Below are 20,158 nucleotides of genomic sequence, written 5' to 3' on the forward strand. Positions count from 1 at the left end.
TGTGAAATTCTGCCCCCTACAGCACTCTCCACTATGCTTCAAAGTCCCAAACATATATACAATTATATGGCGCAATATCACTGAAATACTTAAATAAAACATAAAACCATCATAGAGCAGTATATCAATCAAATAAAAATTAAATATGAATTATGCGTAATGCACTCACAAACACAATTTATAAGATATTGTTTCAAAGAGCAAGTGGGAGTCAAATCTCCCTAAATGTAGATCTAAAAAAAAATAAATTGAAATAACAAAAGTGCACATATAGTGCAGGATCAATTATACATGGAAAGCCCCCCAATATTAGTTACTCACAAGATGTTATTGCACTCTTAATTTGATAAGAAGTGTATTGATGGCAATATTCAAACTAATAGAATCCAGCACACAGCAGTAGAAAGCAAAACAGCAGATAGAAGATTTAGATGAGTATATTCACAGCCTTTTAATGTGTTTCTCTGGATCAGGTCACAGCTTTATCACAAAAAAATCGGCCTGATCAGGAAAATCTATGTAGGAATGGACTTTATACTACTGCCAAAAAGAATCGGCAGCCTCCCAGTGTGCAAATAAATGAAGTTTATTGGAACAAATTAAGATAACACTATTTTATGGCAATGCTAACCTACGTTACTGTATACATGTGTATGTTTATGTATAAGCATATTGTGCTCCAGGAAAAAAATATTTTTTTTCCTGGTAAAAGCAAAGAATTTCCCATTCTACAGAGACATCAGCTTTCCTTAGCTTTATTGCAGCCATGACAGATATAAAGCCTCTTGGTGGCTTAACATATCCTTTAACAGACTGAAAACTTAAGTGGAATTGATTATAGCTTTTATTTCATAGTGGTAAATATCTTTATTTTTACTTTTTTATGTTTAAAGTTTGGAACTCCATACTGAAGGTATTTCTCATGATATATTTAGAATATGTTTTATTCTATGTTCATTGCTGAGGAAGCAGTGGACCCCATAAAGTAGTGAACTTAGATAGAGAAATCTTAGTAATCAATTCTAGTGTAAATGTTTTACATAAATACCATATCCACGTGCAGAATAAGTAGAAGAGAACAGGCTGCATAAGACCGCATAAGTATACAAAACCAAACACTGCTTTACTGCCAGACAATGGTAATGTAAATTCTACTTGACCTGCTTTCCTGGCAATAGATGGAAACATTTAGTTTGCAAATTAAAAATATCACAATTGTATTTGTATCAAACCAGTTGCAAATGACTATAATGGTGGCTACCTATGTGGCTGTAATACGCTGCTAAAAATTAAGTACAGTATTGAGCCCCTTGAGTGAACACAAGTATCAGATCATTCATTTCTTTTATACGATGTTTTATCGATAGTTATGGTTAAATTCTATGCATGTATGTTGGTCCCCAGTGTTCCAAATGAAGCAAATTGACTTTCCATTTCCGTAATAACTATACATATGAAAACAAGGTTATGTCTATACTCCTAATCAACATGGCAAAAATCTGTTCGGTTAGTGAGTAAATGTTGCCAAAATCCTAGCTCTATAGCCTGGTGGCTGTATATGGAGTTGTGTATGAAAACATCTTTTGGTAGTTCATGTCTCGGAGCTGGATTTGGCGATGCCCACTCTCCGTCTACTTTCTCCTTCTACTCTCAAAACGTGTAAGACTGCCTGGGGCTGGCTGCATCCATATATGAGGCTAGCCACAATCTATGCACGGCTAGCCTTTTTCACCATGTGAAGCAACACCCCCGCAGCTACCCCAACAGATTTACTTGATGGACTTAAACAACACAAAATCATGGGCTCCAGTTATTTTGATGTATCCACCATATCATATAAAAGTATAGCCATTTAAAAAAAAAATTACAAAAAAATGGACTCTAAACCATTGATTGAGCATTTGCTTGTACCAAATGGGTTTTCAAGTATCTTTTAACTATTGTAGGGGACAGCTCACACATGGGGCGGCAATGACAGTATTCACACAGGTTTCAAAAGTCAAGCGTGTTTATTTAGATGATGTAGGCACAGAGCCCCTTACAAATAAAACAAACTCTAAGCCTGTCTGGCTCTAACTAAACATCCGGATACCTCACTACAAGCCTACGGTCTGGCACAAAGCAAAGTAACAGGTTGCCCATGGGTAAAAGCTCATACCTGGTGGGCTGCAGCGCTGGCCGTAGCTGCTCCCTGCCTCAGTCCCTCCTCCACCCTGCAAACCCAACAGCCCTCTCTTTTAAGGCTTCCTCCCCAGTAATGAGCTTAGGAAGCCTCACCTGAGGGCTCCTGGGTTTGCTACTGTGCCTGGCTGAGGAAACCAGGTGAGATATATATCCCATCAACCTCTCTCCCATACACTTTACCACATTATGATGTATCAAAACATGTTAACTGTTAGGATTCCATTAGCAATTCCTTTTCTTAAGGTCTAAGCTTTCAGTCTTTCGCATACATACCTTTAATTAATGATCATTTTATATATGTTTATCAGTTTCTTAAGTTTGTACAAATGTGATGGAGAACAAGGCTAGCATCGCTATTTTTTCAAATTGTATGGGGCACAGAGTAAATATGATAGGTCTCTAGTGTTCCGACTTTGAGTATTTATTACGCGTAGCAGCATGGCATGATTTTCTTTAATATTGAGAAATCCTACCCTTACTTTGTTCATTTTCTTAGCTAGCATTTACCTATTCAATGTTGTTTTTTTGCCTTGCCATACATTTTTAGAGAATTAATCTTGTATCAACTCCAACCAAGGTTTTGAAACCATTATGAATATCGTTCTGAATAGGTACAGCCACTTTAATTTTCTTAATTTCTTATTGGCCTGACTAAGTAGAGGTAGAAAATTAGCTTTAATTATTTTAAAGAGCCACTGTTTTGGAGAGATTCAGTTTATAATTTGATAATCTCACATCTCTCTCAATTGTATCAATTAATACTGGAAGGAAAGATCGGGGATCTTCTATTGTCAACAATACGTCATCCGCATATTGATAAATTTTCAATTCTCCCTTTCAGTAGCGGAATGTTGTTATGTAATTATTCTTTTTTTTTATTTTTTTTTATTTGACAATGGCTTAATAGTTAAATTATAAAATCATCAAGGTCCTTTTTCCATTTAGAGATAGGTATAATGTTGGCGCTTACAAATTATTCTAGGAAGGGGTTTAATTAGCTTTTCTCTCATGGTTTTATAGAAAATTGTCAAATGCATCATGCCCTGGTGATTTACCAAATATCTGACTTTTCTGTCGCCTTTTTGACTTCCTTTTACAAAATTAGGTCTGTTAATAACCACACCTGATATTTGTTTTAAGCTCAATGTCTTAAAATAATCACTGACATCTTATTAGCGTATTGGATATCTATTAGGTTGTACTGGTAGGTTGTACAGGCCCTGATACAATATATTTGAAAGCTGCTCCTGTCTTCTCTGGGGTTAAATATATATTGACTGTCTGTAAACTTATTCTTTTATTGTCTTGTCTTATTCTTTTAACGTTCACTTTGTTTGATAATACTTTATCTGCTCTATTACCCATACAGTAATATTTAATATTCATATTTAAATCCCTACTATTTCCCCCATCAATTTCATTTATTTTTTTTTCTGCATTCACTAATTTATTTTTTCCTTGAGCATCGTTTTCTTTTGAGTGAGTCAATTTGTTTAATCTAGAGATATATTCTAGTGAAATATATAGTTCCGACAGGGCCTGCCTTCCTTTTTTTTTTTAAATTGGTGGCCCGGTTTATAAAATGGCCTCTGTATGCGGCTTTGTAGTAATACTATTAGTTAACATATCTTTTATAATCTTCCATAATTTTCAATTAAAAAGGAATGATTAAAAAAAAAAAATATGTTATTCAATAAGAAATCATTTAACCTGCTGGAAGTCCTAAATTTGTTCTTATATTTTCCTTTAATAAATTGTGGTCTGACCATGTTTTGTCCTTTATGAATATTTTCCTAACCAAGTTAGCCAAAGCTACTTAACCTAAAACCATATCAATTCTCTAGTAGGAACAGTACTTGAAAATCTTTTCTCTGAGGATGGTTACGTATCTAATAGTCAAGTTTTGTTGTGATTGGGTCCATGACACAATTATAATTACCAGCAATAACTTGTTATACTTTGTCTGCCTTACACATCAATCTTCATATGAAATACGCTGGAGAGGTGTTTGGGGCGTGAAGATTTACTTTTATGTTTGTACTGCGCCGTTAAGTTCACAAAACAGAATAGTATATCTGGCATCAAGATCTACTTCTTGGTATTTTTTTTACAGGTTATATGGTCCTCTATCCATATTGCTACCCCTATTTACTTTTTCTCTTTTTTTAGAAAAACATGTTGCAACTGAAAACTGTATTCTATCCTCTCTTCTCCAGTAAGTCTCCTGATTATTTGGTTCCATCCTGAGTAGGTTTTTTTTTTTTTTTGTGGGTTTTCTTATGTGGTGAGCTCTGTACATTTACCACTGAGTGCTTATTTCAGGTACCGTTTAGTTGAAATACTATTAAAAGTATGGGCATTACATGTAAGAACCAGTCCAAACTATGCCATTCATTAAAATTTGGAGTTGTTTAATTTTCTGGCGAGCACATCTAAATGATAGGGTTCATTTTCTTGGGATTTTATTCCCATTAAAGTACTTCTCTGTGTTAGCTATCACATTCATCTATAAAGGTTAATTTGTTTAGCCGATACTTTTTAATATTCTGTTTCATAAATGAATCTCTTATGTGACATCTTCATACATTAGCTAAACTAGATTAGTTTTTTTCTTTTTCTTTATTATTCTCCTGCAGCTTATTTAATTATATTCCAACCATCCATTCCTAATTTTAAAGCCAAGTAAAATGCATTGTTCCCCATAGTAGAATATTTTTAACACACCAATCTGTAATATTGAAGCATCCCTGGAGAACTTTTAAGTCCCAGCCAGCCAATAAATTGCACCAGCTTTGCAAGGGCCTGAGATATTGACAGATGCTCTAAATTGGATCTTACACATTCGGTACCTGCTGTGCATACAATATGATTGTTTTAGCCTTGATATTATCTCCTGTATAAAGAGCTATGAAACAAGGATTTTAGGGACATCTTATTTTTTCCTTCGGCATATAAGAAGCTTTTTTTGCCTGAAAAAAACCAACAAAATCAAGGCAACAATTGAAGCTGCTTTTTTAACGCATGTTTCTGTGTTTTTAGAAATGTGCTGATAAAATATGTGCTGTTTATGAAAAACTCAAACGTTGTTTCAGAAAGTCCAAGTTTAATGTGACCAATGTACTGTGTCAGCCTATCTAGTCTGTGCATTTATTTAACTGTAAAACCCTACAGTACCAAAGTCTTTTGTTACTGTATTATTTTGCCATTTTACCATACGTTGTTTTAATCAGTATCCCCATTTTCGGTGTTTAATGTACCAACACAAATTAGATATTCTTCCTTTTCAGGGCAAGTAGGTCTTTTGAAACCTTAGAAACACACAATAATTTAGTGCTAATATGTAAAAAGGTCTATAATTTCACTTATGACTTCTACTAAACAGTAGGACAAAAAGGCTAAAACGATAAACACGTTTCACACGTCAAACTGTGCTTAGTCATAGGCTGCTTATGCATCCTATGCATTAAGCGTTTTAGCCTTTTTGTTCGTGTTTTTGTTCTGTTGCCCTCCTTGATTTTACTGTCCACGGACGTTTAATAAATCCATTTTTGTACATTTATGGATATCCCTGTGTGATTTGCTGGTGTCGGCTGGCGCAACTATTTGTTTTTGTGTTACAATTTGGGACCTGGACTGGGTCCTTTTGGCACTGCAGCACCCAGCTACGCTTGCATCTATTATTTGAAATTACATGGGTTTGTAGCCTCTCCATCTGTTTCTTCTTACTAAACAGTAGGTGCTACTGCTGAACAATGATCTAACTTATGTTTATCAACATTCCTTGGGTACCCCACTACATTGTTTTTGTGTCCTAGCCTTGTATGTGAACCTTACATGTTTATTTCAAAACAGGAGAAATTTTAAGAAAAGTCTAAAACTAGAGGGTCAGAGGTTGGGATTGCCGGAGGAATCACATTCGCCATATGGAAGTGCAGGATGCCTTTCAAATATGGCGGCGCCCTGCTGCTGGAAAGAGCTGAGGAAGTGATCAATGACTGCTTCCTATGCTCAGCTAGTGTTGCTGAAATGCCTCGATATTCTGAATGTAAAGAATTCAAAATAAAAAATTAAATAAAAAAAGTTGCCCAAACACCTTTCGTCCCTCCACAAGAGTCCAAAACTTGTGTAGAATGTAAGGGGGCATTTTACACCCTTATAACATAGCAATATGCTACTTGTACTTATTGCCCTGTAACTTGCAAAAAACATAAAAACGTTTGGGTATTTCTAAATTCAGATCAAATATTAGGTTTTTTTTCATTAGGTTTTACAAATGAGTAAAACATGTTTTTCAAATAAAAGCTAGAAATTGTTTTGTTTTTTTACATTTTGCTGCATATTTTAATATTTTTTTTATAATACATTATATCATATGATCAAAAGAATGGTACCTAAAGATTTTAAAATGAAAAATTTCAAAAATAGTCAGGTCACGAAGCAGTTAAAAACAAAAATGGCTGTCCGAGTAAGAGCCAAAAAAATTTGTAGGCATTGTGCAAACAGAGGGCTTCATTGGATTTAATTCCTGTTAGAGCAATTGGCTCAAGAAAGAAAAGTATTTTAGTAAGATGCATAATATCATCTTACTGGCACAAATAATTAAAATCCGCCAAGGCCACATAGGGCTAGATTATTTGAGGTAACAGCATTAGCATTTTTTTTCAAAGATGTTCTATTCCAGAGAGTATTGTTTAATCAAGAAACACTCTGCTTTAGCAGATGGAACCTAAGATTCTAAGTGATCTAATGGGAAACTTTTGATAAATTTGAGTTGTGAAAAATATGAATTGGCAAATAGTTCCAAAGCAAAAATATAGGAGATAAAAATAAAACAGTGTTGAGCCAAGAAAAAACAGACATCTGCAGGATGATGCATCTCTAGATTAAATCATATTACAGGTCTAAAATTATATATCTGTCTGTTGAATGGACATGTGGGTGGTTAGCGTAGAGCTTTCAAATCCACATTAGTAGGATTTACTTACCTCGCTGCAAATCTACAGTATATCCATAAGTATACACGTGCCATTATTATGCGGGTGTTCAGCAAGAGCAAATATTTATTGTTAATGTTTTCTAAGCAGGGCGTTTACAGAAAATTGCTGGAACATGCTTGGGAAAAACAGGGGAATGGTCAGCCTTTAGTAGTGTATAAATAATAATAAGAGCAGAAATCTAGTCTTTGTTATAAAAGATCAGGTAAGTGTCCCCGGTGAAGCTCTAACACATGTCTTCTGGTGCCAGGGATTGATGCTTCAGAGGTTGCAGGGAGAGCAGAATTTATCTGTACCCATGGTTAAATTGTAGAACTGTTTTCCCCATATAGATAATATATTCAGAATGCTCTCTAGAGCGCTGGCTATTACCATTGTTCCAATGCCAAAAGTGGCATTGCACCTTCTGAGCGCTCCAACGCTGTCCAAACCAAACCAGAAGCTTATTCACATCATATGTGCATCTGTCACACAAGCACGGGAAGGGAGAACCAACATATCAAATCTCATCGGTCTAGAAAAAACAGCAGCCAAATTACATGACAAAACTTACAAATTCAAAGCTATCTGAGATCCCTGGATAACAACATACTCTTTGAGCAGCGTCACACCTTCCCTGTTGCCCTTCTAAGGGGAAGCCGGTTTTCCTGAATCTGTATTTTCTTTTAATCTCCAATTTCACTTATTTTCTTTACTACTTAGACTACTTGACACACACATCAGACATATGAAGGATATATCTATTGTTGTTGACAAATGTGACTATTATTATGAAATCTTGAGATCATGTATGTTTTTTTATGTCTGAAAAATGTTGATAAACATATATATATATATATATATATATATATATATATATATATATATATATATATATAAAAAAAAAAACAGACATTGCACCCAGTTTTTAAAATATGTTCTTGTCAATTAAGTGATGTATGTATCTTCAGCCCAGGGCAGTTCCCCCAGCTGCTTACCCAGCAGCCATTATCTTCACTACAAGGCAGCTTCTTTTTTGGTGCAGTCTATGGAGGCAATGCTAGCTCGGCACAACCTCCGTAGTGTAAATGGGCTGGTTGGGAAGATCAGAGATCTTCTTGTAACTGACCCATTGAGGACCTACTCCCTTGGTTTTGTAGTAGAGGGACTGCTTCTACCACTGGACCTGCCATGTTGGTATAGTCATCCAAGGCTAGGCTATGTCACAGTGTATATGTTAAAAATGTGTGTCAATGAGCACCAGTTTCTGTAAATCATCCCTCTACTTCATTGCTGTAAGCACTGTTCCTATTCTGGTGACAAAGGACAAAAAATAATACAATGTAAAATACACTTTACATCTAGCAAAAGAATTTGGGATTATTTTCTAATTATTTCTAGCTAGCCAGTCTTAAATTGTATCTGGTTTTTTTTGTGACTGAATTACTAGATAGTCAGTGTTAATAAATGACCCTTCCCTCCCACGGTATCCTTTCACTTTGATTTTAGACCTTTGCAAAACATCATTATTGTCTGTGAGATATTATTAAATTTCTGTGCCCTGTAACCATGGAGACCTGAACCACTGAAGGGAATTGAGATAGGTATAGACAAGACAGGCAGAAGGAATAGATGGGAAGCCTTGTACTAGCATAGCGAGAGAAACCTCAACATATTAAACAATAATTACAATGTTTAAGTAAATGATAAAATTATATAATAGTATGGTGTGCACACCTATAATTTTTAGCAATATTTAAACCTATTTAGAACTTTAGAAGTAGGTATGTGTGAAAGGTTGAACTCAATGTTTGAACCTACTACTATACTATACTAAATATGAATTCCTTAATTGTATAGGTAAATTAAATATACAGGCCATTGAATTATAAATCATTTGTAATAACTTTCAGACCACCAAGGCCAAACATGCAATAGGACATTTGTATTAAAACCTAATAATTTTGGAGCTTTACATTGATTTTTATACCTATATAATCCCAGACATGGAATAAAAGGATGTCATATGATACTTGTTCTAAAGTCATCTATAAAGCACTGTGCAGTAACTTTGGTAAATTGTTTTGGACATTAAGGAGTACATCAACATATATGCAGGCGCCATTGGGAAATAACTTAGCCTTTCAGTTATTAATACTGTTTTTCACATTTTAGTTCAAGGGATACTATTATATACTGCGCATTATATGTACATATCATGTTAAGACCTATGCTTAACACAAAAAGAAAAAAACGCTTACAAGAATGTCAAATATTTACCAATGTGATGTAAATAAAAAAAAAGTGGGGGCAACCCGCCATACAACACATCTTCACAAGCAAGGTGGCTTACAATACCAGCGTGATACTCAAAACATAACTTTTATTACATTGAGAATCATGAAATATCAGAATAAATTGTGAATATGCAATGAGGTGCGATGCTGCATTTGGTAGAATAGCTGGACACTCAGAATTATATGCACATTACAATTGGCAGGGCTGTTGCCAGGCAGTTGCTTTAGGAAACCATTTAGGTCAATGCAGATGTTAGGGAACTAATTTTCCTCTATGGTATACCAGTAGGTGACTGTAATCTTTCAATGGAAAGCACGTATGACAACATACTTGACTTGCCTGTGCCAGGGAGATCTGGCTCAACACAAGACCCGGGGGGATAAATCCTTAACCTGTATAGGCTGCAGTATTTTGCAAGCCTCATACAATGTTTTGCATGTTGTGTGCATATTCTTAATATCCCAAGTAGATGTGCATGAATGTATGTGGAATTTAAACGCATGGGATATCAACCCATTTCAATGTACATTTTATAGTCTTTCTTTTTACCATACATGCTTTGAATGTTTTGTAAAGTGAAGAACGCAATAGCATATTTTAGCAAAAAATAATAATAATCTCCTCTGTGGTTTGGAAACCTTTTCAATATGAAAGTGTGTCAGTTTTGAGCGTGACACAGTGATACCACACCAGCTGGTTTCTGCAGCCTTGAAATGAAAAGGTTGAAGGCTAGCTGCTAACACCTACGTTTGACAGATCTGTGATTGGGTAACAAGAGCTGCAGCTGACCCATTGACTTCTTCTGTGTTATCACAATAAGTTCCCAGGAGAGAAACACTGATAATTAGTGTATGGAAGACCAACAGCTTGTGGGGTAGTAATAAATAAATGAGATTTCATCCTAAGCAGTACACAGATCTGCATTAACACTGCTTCTCACATTAGAGCAGCATTAAAAATGGGTGGAAATGCTGATATTTTCTGATTTATGACGATATGATTTTTACTAAAACTATAAAATTATGAGACTATTCAAATAATTTGTATTAAAAGTTTATTCTTTAAATGTGGTGTATAGATGCGGGAGATTGATACAGCCACCCCACACAAAGAAAATATTCTAGCGGTATACATGTCTTTTTTTTTTTTTCTTTTTGATTTGTTTTGATCTTGTTTTTCAATGGAATAACTTACTTTGCATTGTTTTTTGGGTATCAACACATATTCTTATTGAAACCTGCATTGGCTATGAATGGCCTCTACTGAGTATTTATTGAAATGCAAACTAGAAATGGCTAGGTCTATAGTAGCTCTATTATATTTTAGGTCTAAGTTTGGAAGCAATTAGACACATCTGTCACAAAAAATACAGTGGGAAGTCAAAATGATACAAAATTACCACTTATGTGAGTCATATATTTATTGGTGATTTTGTTATAAAATGTATTACATTTTAGGAAATATCCAGTTTTTTCAGTCTGATAGTATGTTGTAAAACTCTACCCATGTAATTATATATTTCTAATGATTAGAAAAACAAAAAACAGCTTGTATATGTACACCCAAGTACATGGTTAAGAAACTTGTTTTAATTATGATGTGAATGCAGTTGTACTTAATATTACATTTGTAAAAGTAATGATGCATACTTTAATCAAACCCCAACATTAATGAGAATTTTGGTAAATGTAAAGTCTAATTATATTGATTACCAATATTTAAACTGGTTTAGCTTTAAGACTATGTATCTGAATATACTTTGAGATATACAGTGTGCACGATATGTGTGTATGTATATACTATATATATACTATTATATATATATATATATAATATATATATATAATATATATATATATATATAATAGTAGTAATTACTCTTGTTTTTTTTGTTCTTTTAATAAGAGACATTTTAAGTGTTGTGTTGGGAATATATTTTTATTTACCTGGTAGGTTTGGTAGTAAATGCTCCTCCTGCTTGATATTCATGAAGTGACTCCAGTCCATGTGTGATTGACAGTGTGGGCATACTACATCCACCATCACTACATCTAAGTCTCTAACCTCAGCCTGCCTGCCATTCAATTGCTCTCTGTCATCGCAGCCTATTATGAATGTCCATTATTCACTCTCTATATTGATCAGTGATGGATTGTCCTCTTGGGGATTTTACGACATCTTAATAACACTCTTCCAGAAACTCTACCATAAATAATATGAAAAACACTGTGCTAAATGTAAGTGGATTATAAGGCTCAGATTTATCAAAGATCTCTCTGTGTGAAAAGTAGCCTGCAGAGGGTTTTATTTGTGAGGTATCCTTGAGCCACCTTCACATTTTAATTAAACTCTGGTTGGTATGTATAATGTGTAAACATAATCCTTAAAGGGGGGGTGTTTCTTTTCCTAAATATTACCTTGTACAGATCTGCACACAAAGCAAACCCATTTAGTGGTGTTTTGAGATTAAAATAATCAATAGCTAAACAATAAACTAAACTATTTTGAACTGGCATGTGGAGACAGGATTATATCATGGTCACGTTATGTCACGTGACCCTGCGGTGAAACCAAGGTTGCCTGCACAATTGTATGTGATCATCGATGGCTATGTATAACTGTATGTGGGTATGGATGTCTATGTATGTGTGTGTGGGCATGGATGTCTATGTGTAAGTGTGAGAGCTTGGATGTGTGAGCATGAATGTATATGTCGTGTGAGTGCATGTATGTCTTAGTGAGTATGAGTGAGTGTGTGTGTTAGTATGTGTAATTTGTTTAAGTGTGTTTACATATGTGTGTCAGAGTATATGTTGGAGGGGGGCAAGGAGCAAAGAATGCACAGCCAAGTTTGGGTGCTATGATGACACAGACCATCAGTTTGGGGTAAATATGCCACAGATGGGGGCAATGAAAGACAAGCTGTTTGAGGGCAATAATGGCACACACAGCTATTTGGGCAAAGATGGCACAGATAAGCTGTTTGGGGGCACTGACAAGCTGAGCGCAAAGCACAGGTATGCTGGGGGTTAGGATGGCACTGATAAGCTGCATGGGGCTAAGGCACCCACAAACTGTTTAGGGCACAGTTGACACTCACAATCTGTTTAAGGCAAAAGTGGCACTATTTAACATGCTGCTTGGTGAAATAGAGAGGCCCAGGACAATTTTCGCTGAACAGGGTAATCCTGGTTTGGGGGGTTGTGTGACCAACAGTCAGAGTCTGTAGGAGAGGGTTTTCCATGGAAGACTTGGGGATTTATAGGGAAGGAGCGTTTGTTATGTTGGCATATTATTATCTTTTAATTATATCGCCCCAAGAATGCATGCAACACTTCCTCCATTACATAGATCCAAGGGTAATAACAAGACTAGAAAAAGCAGACTAAGACTCACCAATACATTAGGTTAAGAGCACCCTGCTTGCAAGCTTATAATCTAGAGGGTAAGGAAAAACATAAGGAAAGGAAAGAGGAAATATAGTGTAGTGTAGTTAATTAGTGAGAGATAAGTTCTAGCTGCAAAGATTGTATGCCAGGGCCAGACTGAGAATGAAAAGCAGCCCTGGAAATATTTGGAAACCCATCCCATATGTTTTGTTGCATGGTCGAGCTCAGGTGCCCATGTGCCACACCTGGTGTGTAACTAGAAGCCACAGGGCCCTGTAGGGAAGATTCCCCCAGGACATCCCAACTTTAAAAGCAACACGTTACACAGTACCATGTTTTCCCCCAGCTTGTCTGCGCCATCTGTTCTCCCAAACATGTCTGTGCCCCAAAACAGCCTGCCTGTGCCCCCAGATAACCTGTCTGTGCCCTCTCTGTCCCTAAACAAGATGTCTGTGCCACCTGTGCCACTTCTGTCCCAATAAGTGAGAGACTAATAGTCATACAGAAAACAATAATTTATTGCTTCTAAAGGTGGTTCTACAAGCTATTGAATCATAAGATGTACTTAGTTTTCACACATGGCTTCACCTTGCTCACGCCACTGTCCACTGTCACTCTATATACCTAGTACTGCTTTTGCTATAGCAGTAATATATGTTCTGCTCAGAGCACCTCTGCTAATGCAGTTTCACACATATTCCCCATTATGCCTTGAATCTAAAATTCTGCTGAATTTTTCCTAGATAATTTGCTGCAAGATATCCAAACTAACTGCAAATAAAGTCTGACCACATCAAAATACAATCTTCTAAAACATGTTTATTATTATTTAGGGGGGTATGCTCAGGTATGTTGTGATAAAACATCTCCTTCTCAAGCATTCTATTAATAGTACTATGTATTAAAGATTCAAGAAAATACTTAAGTTTTGATATGACAAATATATTTATTTAAGTAGTAGCCACTGTCACACCTTGCAAACAACCAGATTCTTCCATTAAGATCTGTCATCTATTATTTTAATTAAGCTGCAAAATAACTTGCTTCCCAGAAGCGATGTCCTTGGTGTATCTGTGTTTCAGCTTTCTGCCGTGGCTAGGTTTGACAGTGTACCTGAGGACTGTCACAGAAAACTGTTAACATGCTAGATGTTCTATGGTTTTCTCTGCATTATTTAGTATCAGTTTGTATTGAACCTTTGCTAATTGGAAACAAGTTAACTTTCTCAGTAAGTGCCTTGTTAGGCTGTGACCTTATCAATCGCAAGAAGTTATTGCCTTAACTTAAATTGCCTGTTGCTTGTTTCACTACTTTTAGTCTGTAAAAAATCACCATTGATTAGAAGGAGAAGGTGCCCTACCCATCATTATCATCTCTATAACCCTGTCACACTGGAGTCTATTCAATAAACCAGGAGTGTATTGAATAGTAGAGCTGAACATTTATCTTTGAACACTACACTTTATATGTAACCCTAGAATGCTGGCATATGTGGATTCCTTACTTCTCTGGCTGGGAGTTAGTTGAACAGCTTTAGGAGTGCCACAGATGACCAGTCACAAACTAGACAATCTGAAGTATTATAAAAAAAAAATATATTTTTTAGATAAAAAAGAAAAAATCACTTTCAAAAGAAGAAGACATGGGATGACAGTGTAATTTTGATTGAGACATAAAAGAGCTATGGGTTTTGTACAATTCTTCCAGGAGATTTCAAGCTTTGTTACATGTTCTGATGCTACATGACTATTTTCCTTCCACTGAGTGGTGATTATATTAGGTGATAGACATCCTAATTAAACACCTCCTTTCTTTAAGAAGAAAAAAACAAACAAAAAAACATAGCACTGAATTAAGTATACTGCTCAGACTTGCTACAGAAAAGTATTTATACAGAGGTTTGTTGAATATAATGGCATAAGAAATAGCTTTTTGCAGACAGTTGAGATACTGAATCACAAATGCATTGTCAAATAGCTCACTTATCCACCTCTACGTGAGTTGGAATAACTTTTTTGACTTTATATTTTTCTTTAAAAAAAAAAAATGTTTTTAAAATATATATCTGATTTACCAAAGGGAATTACCATTTTTATGAGTTTGAACAGTTTTTTTAACATTAGAAAGTATTCAATTTTGTGTTTCTTTCACCTAAGTCTGTGACTCATTGGTATAAAAATACCTCTGTGCCATAAACAGTTACTGTTACAGAAGGCCATGGTCATTCAGAAGCAGGGTCAGACTGGAATGACCAGGTAGCCCAGAGGACGCCAAATGACATAAGTGCGGCTGACCTCTTATCTATGTTCAGACATACATTACATTTTTATGCTTAGGAAGTGTGTGGCCAGGCATATTCTGTCGACAGCTGTGCACTGCAGAGTATTGGGTGATGTCAACCAGCAGCCCACCAGGCATTTGCGAAATGGGCAGTCTGGACCTGTTCAGAAGTAACATTTTTAAATGTTTGTGAAAGCTTACATTTTGAAAGAAAAAAAGAAATCCCTTTTCCTCAAGCATTTGGTGCATGCATTAATACTCCCCCAGTGCATTATCCCCTCGCAGCTGAATTTAGGAATAAACTCATAGGCACCATGTCTATGGAATTAGCAAGCCTGCTATACAATACAGTTATTGTTATTTCCTGCCTACCCATTATACAGCACTCCAGAATGTGATGCCACTATATCCAGTATACAACAAACACACTCTGAGACTCCTGACACCTATTATATCAATTGATATATAAAACCATAAATAAATAAATAATTGCAAGAGGAGAAAGAGGCAGAAAATACATCTCATTTGGCAGAGAATAACATTTAACCCCTTGAGAGCTGGAGATCTGGATCAAGACCACATAAGTTACAGATCTTCTCCCTGCCTGATCCTGGTTGAAATATGCCAGCTCTACTTAAACACCTGCTTGATAAAAAAATTGTAAAAATGGCCAACAAACGAGAGGTACACAAGGCATTCCTGCATAGGCCCGCAGTCATACCCCCCGTCCCCATTGGTCCATTCCAATCCATGTTCCAATTCTAATAACTTGGTTAGTACTGAACAGAGCAGCAATCTGCCCATATCTGATCATGGGTGAGGGGACATAAGTGCAGACTATATCACATGCAAATACCCTATCGGGTACAAGCAGATTTTGGGGTTTAAAGACCTTAAAATACCACAATTTTAGCACTTTTTTGAATTTCATGTAGTAAAATACATGAACCTGTTTAGTTTTCCAAAAAATACTAGGTGTTTTTTTTTTTAAGATTAAAGTGTAGATGAAATAACAATTCCACTGTAGTTTTGCATAATATAACAGTCTTCCCTAGGTGTCTATTTTTTATTTTTAATAATGGCAGTGTGTGTGTGCGTGCATATATGAGAGGTTTTTTTTTTTATTGTGTTGTCTTATCAAATGTCGACGCATACTGTCTGCTAGGTTGAAAGAAAGACAAAGGGAAAAAATAGAAAGGATTTACCCATCCGATGATGAATAGCCTTTCTAGGGAACTGATCTTTTCACAAATCAGATAATATTCAAGAGATTCTTTTTTTGTGTCTTCAAATAGGCACCACAATAGATCTTTAAAAACAGAGCTTGACTGTATCTCCGTCAACAAGTGAGGGGTCTGAATAATTTGGATGAAATCACCCAAACGTGACTCCATAAAGGATTTATTTGCTTACTGGTCCATCAGAAGGGAGACATGCAGATTGTTATTCAGAGAGTTAATATTTTGATTGTTTTCTGAGTTGGCTCATTCAGGAATCTGGAAGCAAGTTTTTCATATTCACATTAATGGATATCCCATCTCAGAGCATTTATTTAAATACTTCTACAAAATACTTCAATGCTCTAGATTGTAAGCTCTTTGAGCAGGGCCCTCCTCACCTGTTTCTGTAAGTCAACTTGTTATGGTATATACGACTTGTAATGTCCTGTCTACCCATTGTACTGCAGAATATGGTGATGCTATATAAAACAATAGATAACCATAATAATGATGATGATAATAACTTCCAAAGTTGTGCATTGCTTAATTGAAAGGTCACTTTCTATCCCTATGATACACATGGCATACTTACGTAAAATGTGGATTGATTTTCCTTGTAATGACATGAAGCAGCGGGAAACTACTTCTTCCGATTCAGGAGATGATTTAACAGACTGATCAATAAATCACACAGTAGAAAGTTATTGACTAAATGTTTTAGCCTAAGTAACTTTAGAAGAGTTTGTGTTTTTGAAGTAATGGGTACAAGGGGCGTCCTGGTGCCTTCTGGATGCTGTCCTCGCGCCCCCACCCCAATGTAGATAACACACACGCAATATATTACACACCTTCATACCTGGAGCCTGTCTATGTATCTGCTCACATATTCTGCAAGCAGCCTTGCTGCTACTGAGTTATGTTGCATTGTGAGCTTCTGCCTCACCAAATGGGTTGGCCCTATTTGAGTAACATAGGCTCTGGGGGGGTCAGTTGTCCACTGGCAAACCCACCCCTGGCAAAATATACACAATCTCTTTTGTTTTTAGTATATTCTACAGATTTGTGTAGGAGTAATTAAAATGCCCAACGGCATATAGAATAGCTGCTGGCATAAACTGAATTAGCAGCGGTCTCGTTGTTAGATACTGCAACTGATATTTTTAAGATTGCTATTTTTTTAAACCGTAGCCATGATTCTGTGCATAGTAAAACGAATGAAAGCAATAATATTCATACATTGTTTGTTTTTATTTTTTTTATTTGTTTAGCACCTTGCAGAGAAAGCTGAGGAAATTCAAGAATCACATCAATGGCGTGATGAATTTGGGGTAAGTTAATTTTAACAATCAAAATGTATGTTTAGCGTTATAAATGACACCCAAAATTGCAGATTAACTAACTACCACATACACTTACGTCTTTTTAAACATCTGTCTCGGGGAACGCTTCCTTTTGCACTAGTAGTGCTTGGTCACGCGAAGTGAGGTTACACCGATATCCTGGCCCCTTATTTTCCAAGGAATAATTGAGTCCTGAACTCGGGACGTGTCTTTTTATACAGGAGATGTCCTAGTGAAACTTGAAAAGAAAGCAACCTTCAATGCACAGTTTTTTGGGGAATTATCTTTAAAAATCTTTAGCAAAACAGTGTCTGTTTAAAATCAGCTGTGACACTTTTTGCTTATGGTTTTCTTTTGCTAGATCAGGTTTTTCTCTGCTGATCTCACTTTCCGAAAATTGCTTTAATAAACAACACATTTTAAGACAGGTGGACTGCAATTCAACATGGAGGAAAAAATCGTAATTTTGTTTCACCTTTTTATTCCTTATTATAAAGCGGGTGATTTCATCCATTTTTAATCCACAATACAAGTTTCATTATACTAAGTCTAGTTTATACATGCTTGACCTATCCAGCCAATATCCAATCATCTCCCTGAAAACCATTCTGTCTGAACACCAGGATGAAATTGCTAGGTCACATTCACTTTCCATCTGGTTCCTATTTGTGCCTCATTTGTTCCCTGCTCCTGTATTCGTGCGTAGAATAGGAAGTCCCTCTCTGAGTATTCTGGTCTTGTTAGCCAGCTTTGTTCTCACACTCTACTCTGTTCCTAACAAGAGTCATGTTCGGTGTAGCCTGGCAACCTAAAGTTTTTTGTTTTTTTTTAAACTTATTAACATTAGGTTTTCTTCTCAGCCTCTTCTTTAAGATTATTTTGTTCTCTTTGCGTGTGGTACAAGCAATACTATGCAGCAGTTCAGTCATCCATGGTTCTCACACTACCTTACATTATTTTGATTCCAACAAACGGACATAGTCTATAAACTGCAAGCCATTTTGACTGCCTCCTTTTTACCCTACTACACAAGAATTCTTGTAATTTTGTATGTAGCCATTGTCAAATTCTCCTACGAAGGCCCTTTTCTAAAAATTGTCCTAAAAATTATCCTTTATCTAGGGGTGTATTTGGATCCACCTCTGTAATTCTTTCAGCAATTACGGATACATGGCACATCTGATATAGGATTTCCTCCTGCAATAATGTGAGGGAGGATAAAAATTTAGTTAAAGGTTGATGAACTGAGCAGGCTGCCATCCATTTTTCTGATACTTGTAAATTCATGTAGCAAAATCACCATCTTTAACCACCAATGTGCATTATTATGTTCTAAGGATTGTACTCTAAATTATCTATATGATGTCCTAAAGTATATGCACCAGTGGTGACATTTCCCCTTAGTATATCATGAGGAGCCAGAATCACTGTGGTCAATGCTGACACCACCCTTAGAATTCAGAGTTCTCAAAAGGTCTCTCTCTGGGACCCCTCAGGGACCTTTAATGACATCCCTCTGCAGGACAATTACCTTTACTGCGATCAGTAATACAAGGCTATAGAGGGAGCTAAAAAATTAAATATTAGAAAAAATAAAAAGAATCAAAAATTAACCTTGTACTTCCAAATGATTTATATGTCTTGTAGAAGACCTCCATTTTCATCCACAGTACTATAGCAGTATACTCCAATTGCAGAGTGGGACAGGTAGGATTGGGAGAGCGAGGTGCCAGCAAAGGTGGGGCGTCACAGGATCAGCAGCAGAAGTAGCATACACTAAAGGTTAAGAACAAAGGTTAAGCCTGGCTGCCTGTCTGGTTCCCCACAAAATAACACAGAGAAGGTAGGCGCTTCTATTTTGATCACCTTTCTCATAACATAACGAGGAATGTGCCACTCTAATTTTCCACAGTGGGGGTTCATTGCAATGTTTCTGTCTTAGGCCGTCTTAACCAAGCCTTGGGCTGGGAACATTGTGCTCTGCTAATTGGTTGTTGCATGTAAATACGTGTTTTCTATTAGCTTATTACCAAATTTAAATGTTTATTTCTTTGTTTAGATCTTTCCCTTTAAACTATATGGAATAAAAACCGTGTCCATTCCCCAATAATGTGTCCATTGTCTGTTACCATTTGGTGCTGGTAATGGTCTGCTTTACAAAGGGAGCTATAGTACTGTCCTAAATTACTTAAGTAAGAGCTATCTGAAACAGTAGTGTTTGCTGCTGATATCTTTTAAAGATGCTTGTAGAAGGCAGATCCCAGAGGATATCGGCAATACTCCTGCTACACTCATCAATTACCAATAGACTTGTGCATTTGGATTTGTGCAGTTTTTTTATTTAAACACATTTTGGGAATTTCTTTAATTCATACGAATGTCCGAATATGAGGAGGGACCAGCCATGAAACAAACAAGCAGAGAGCTCCGAATATTTGTGTGCATTTTGTTGCTTTCATTGCTCTCACACACTC

General features: G+C 36.1%; 1 protein-coding gene across 6 annotated transcripts in view; it reads left to right on the forward strand.

The window, feature by feature from the left end:
- Positions 1 to 20,158, forward strand: part of LOC149298836 (voltage-dependent calcium channel subunit alpha-2/delta-1-like) — a 248,142-nt gene that overhangs the window by 87,073 nt on the left and 140,911 nt on the right. For all 6 annotated transcript variants that reach the window (XM_089487142.1, XM_089487145.1, XM_089487147.1 and 3 more), the window contains exon 4: positions 17,613 to 17,672. In XM_089487142.1, coding sequence (XP_089343268.1) covers positions 17,613 to 17,672 — 60 coding nt within the window. The remainder of the gene's footprint in view (positions 1 to 17,612; positions 17,673 to 20,158) is intronic.

Source organism: Sceloporus occidentalis, unplaced genomic scaffold (assembly GCF_023333645.1).
Source record: "Sceloporus occidentalis isolate IW3139 unplaced genomic scaffold, rSceOcc1.0.p SCAF_31, whole genome shotgun sequence".
Classification (NCBI taxonomy): domain Eukaryota; kingdom Metazoa; phylum Chordata; class Lepidosauria; order Squamata; family Phrynosomatidae; genus Sceloporus; species Sceloporus occidentalis.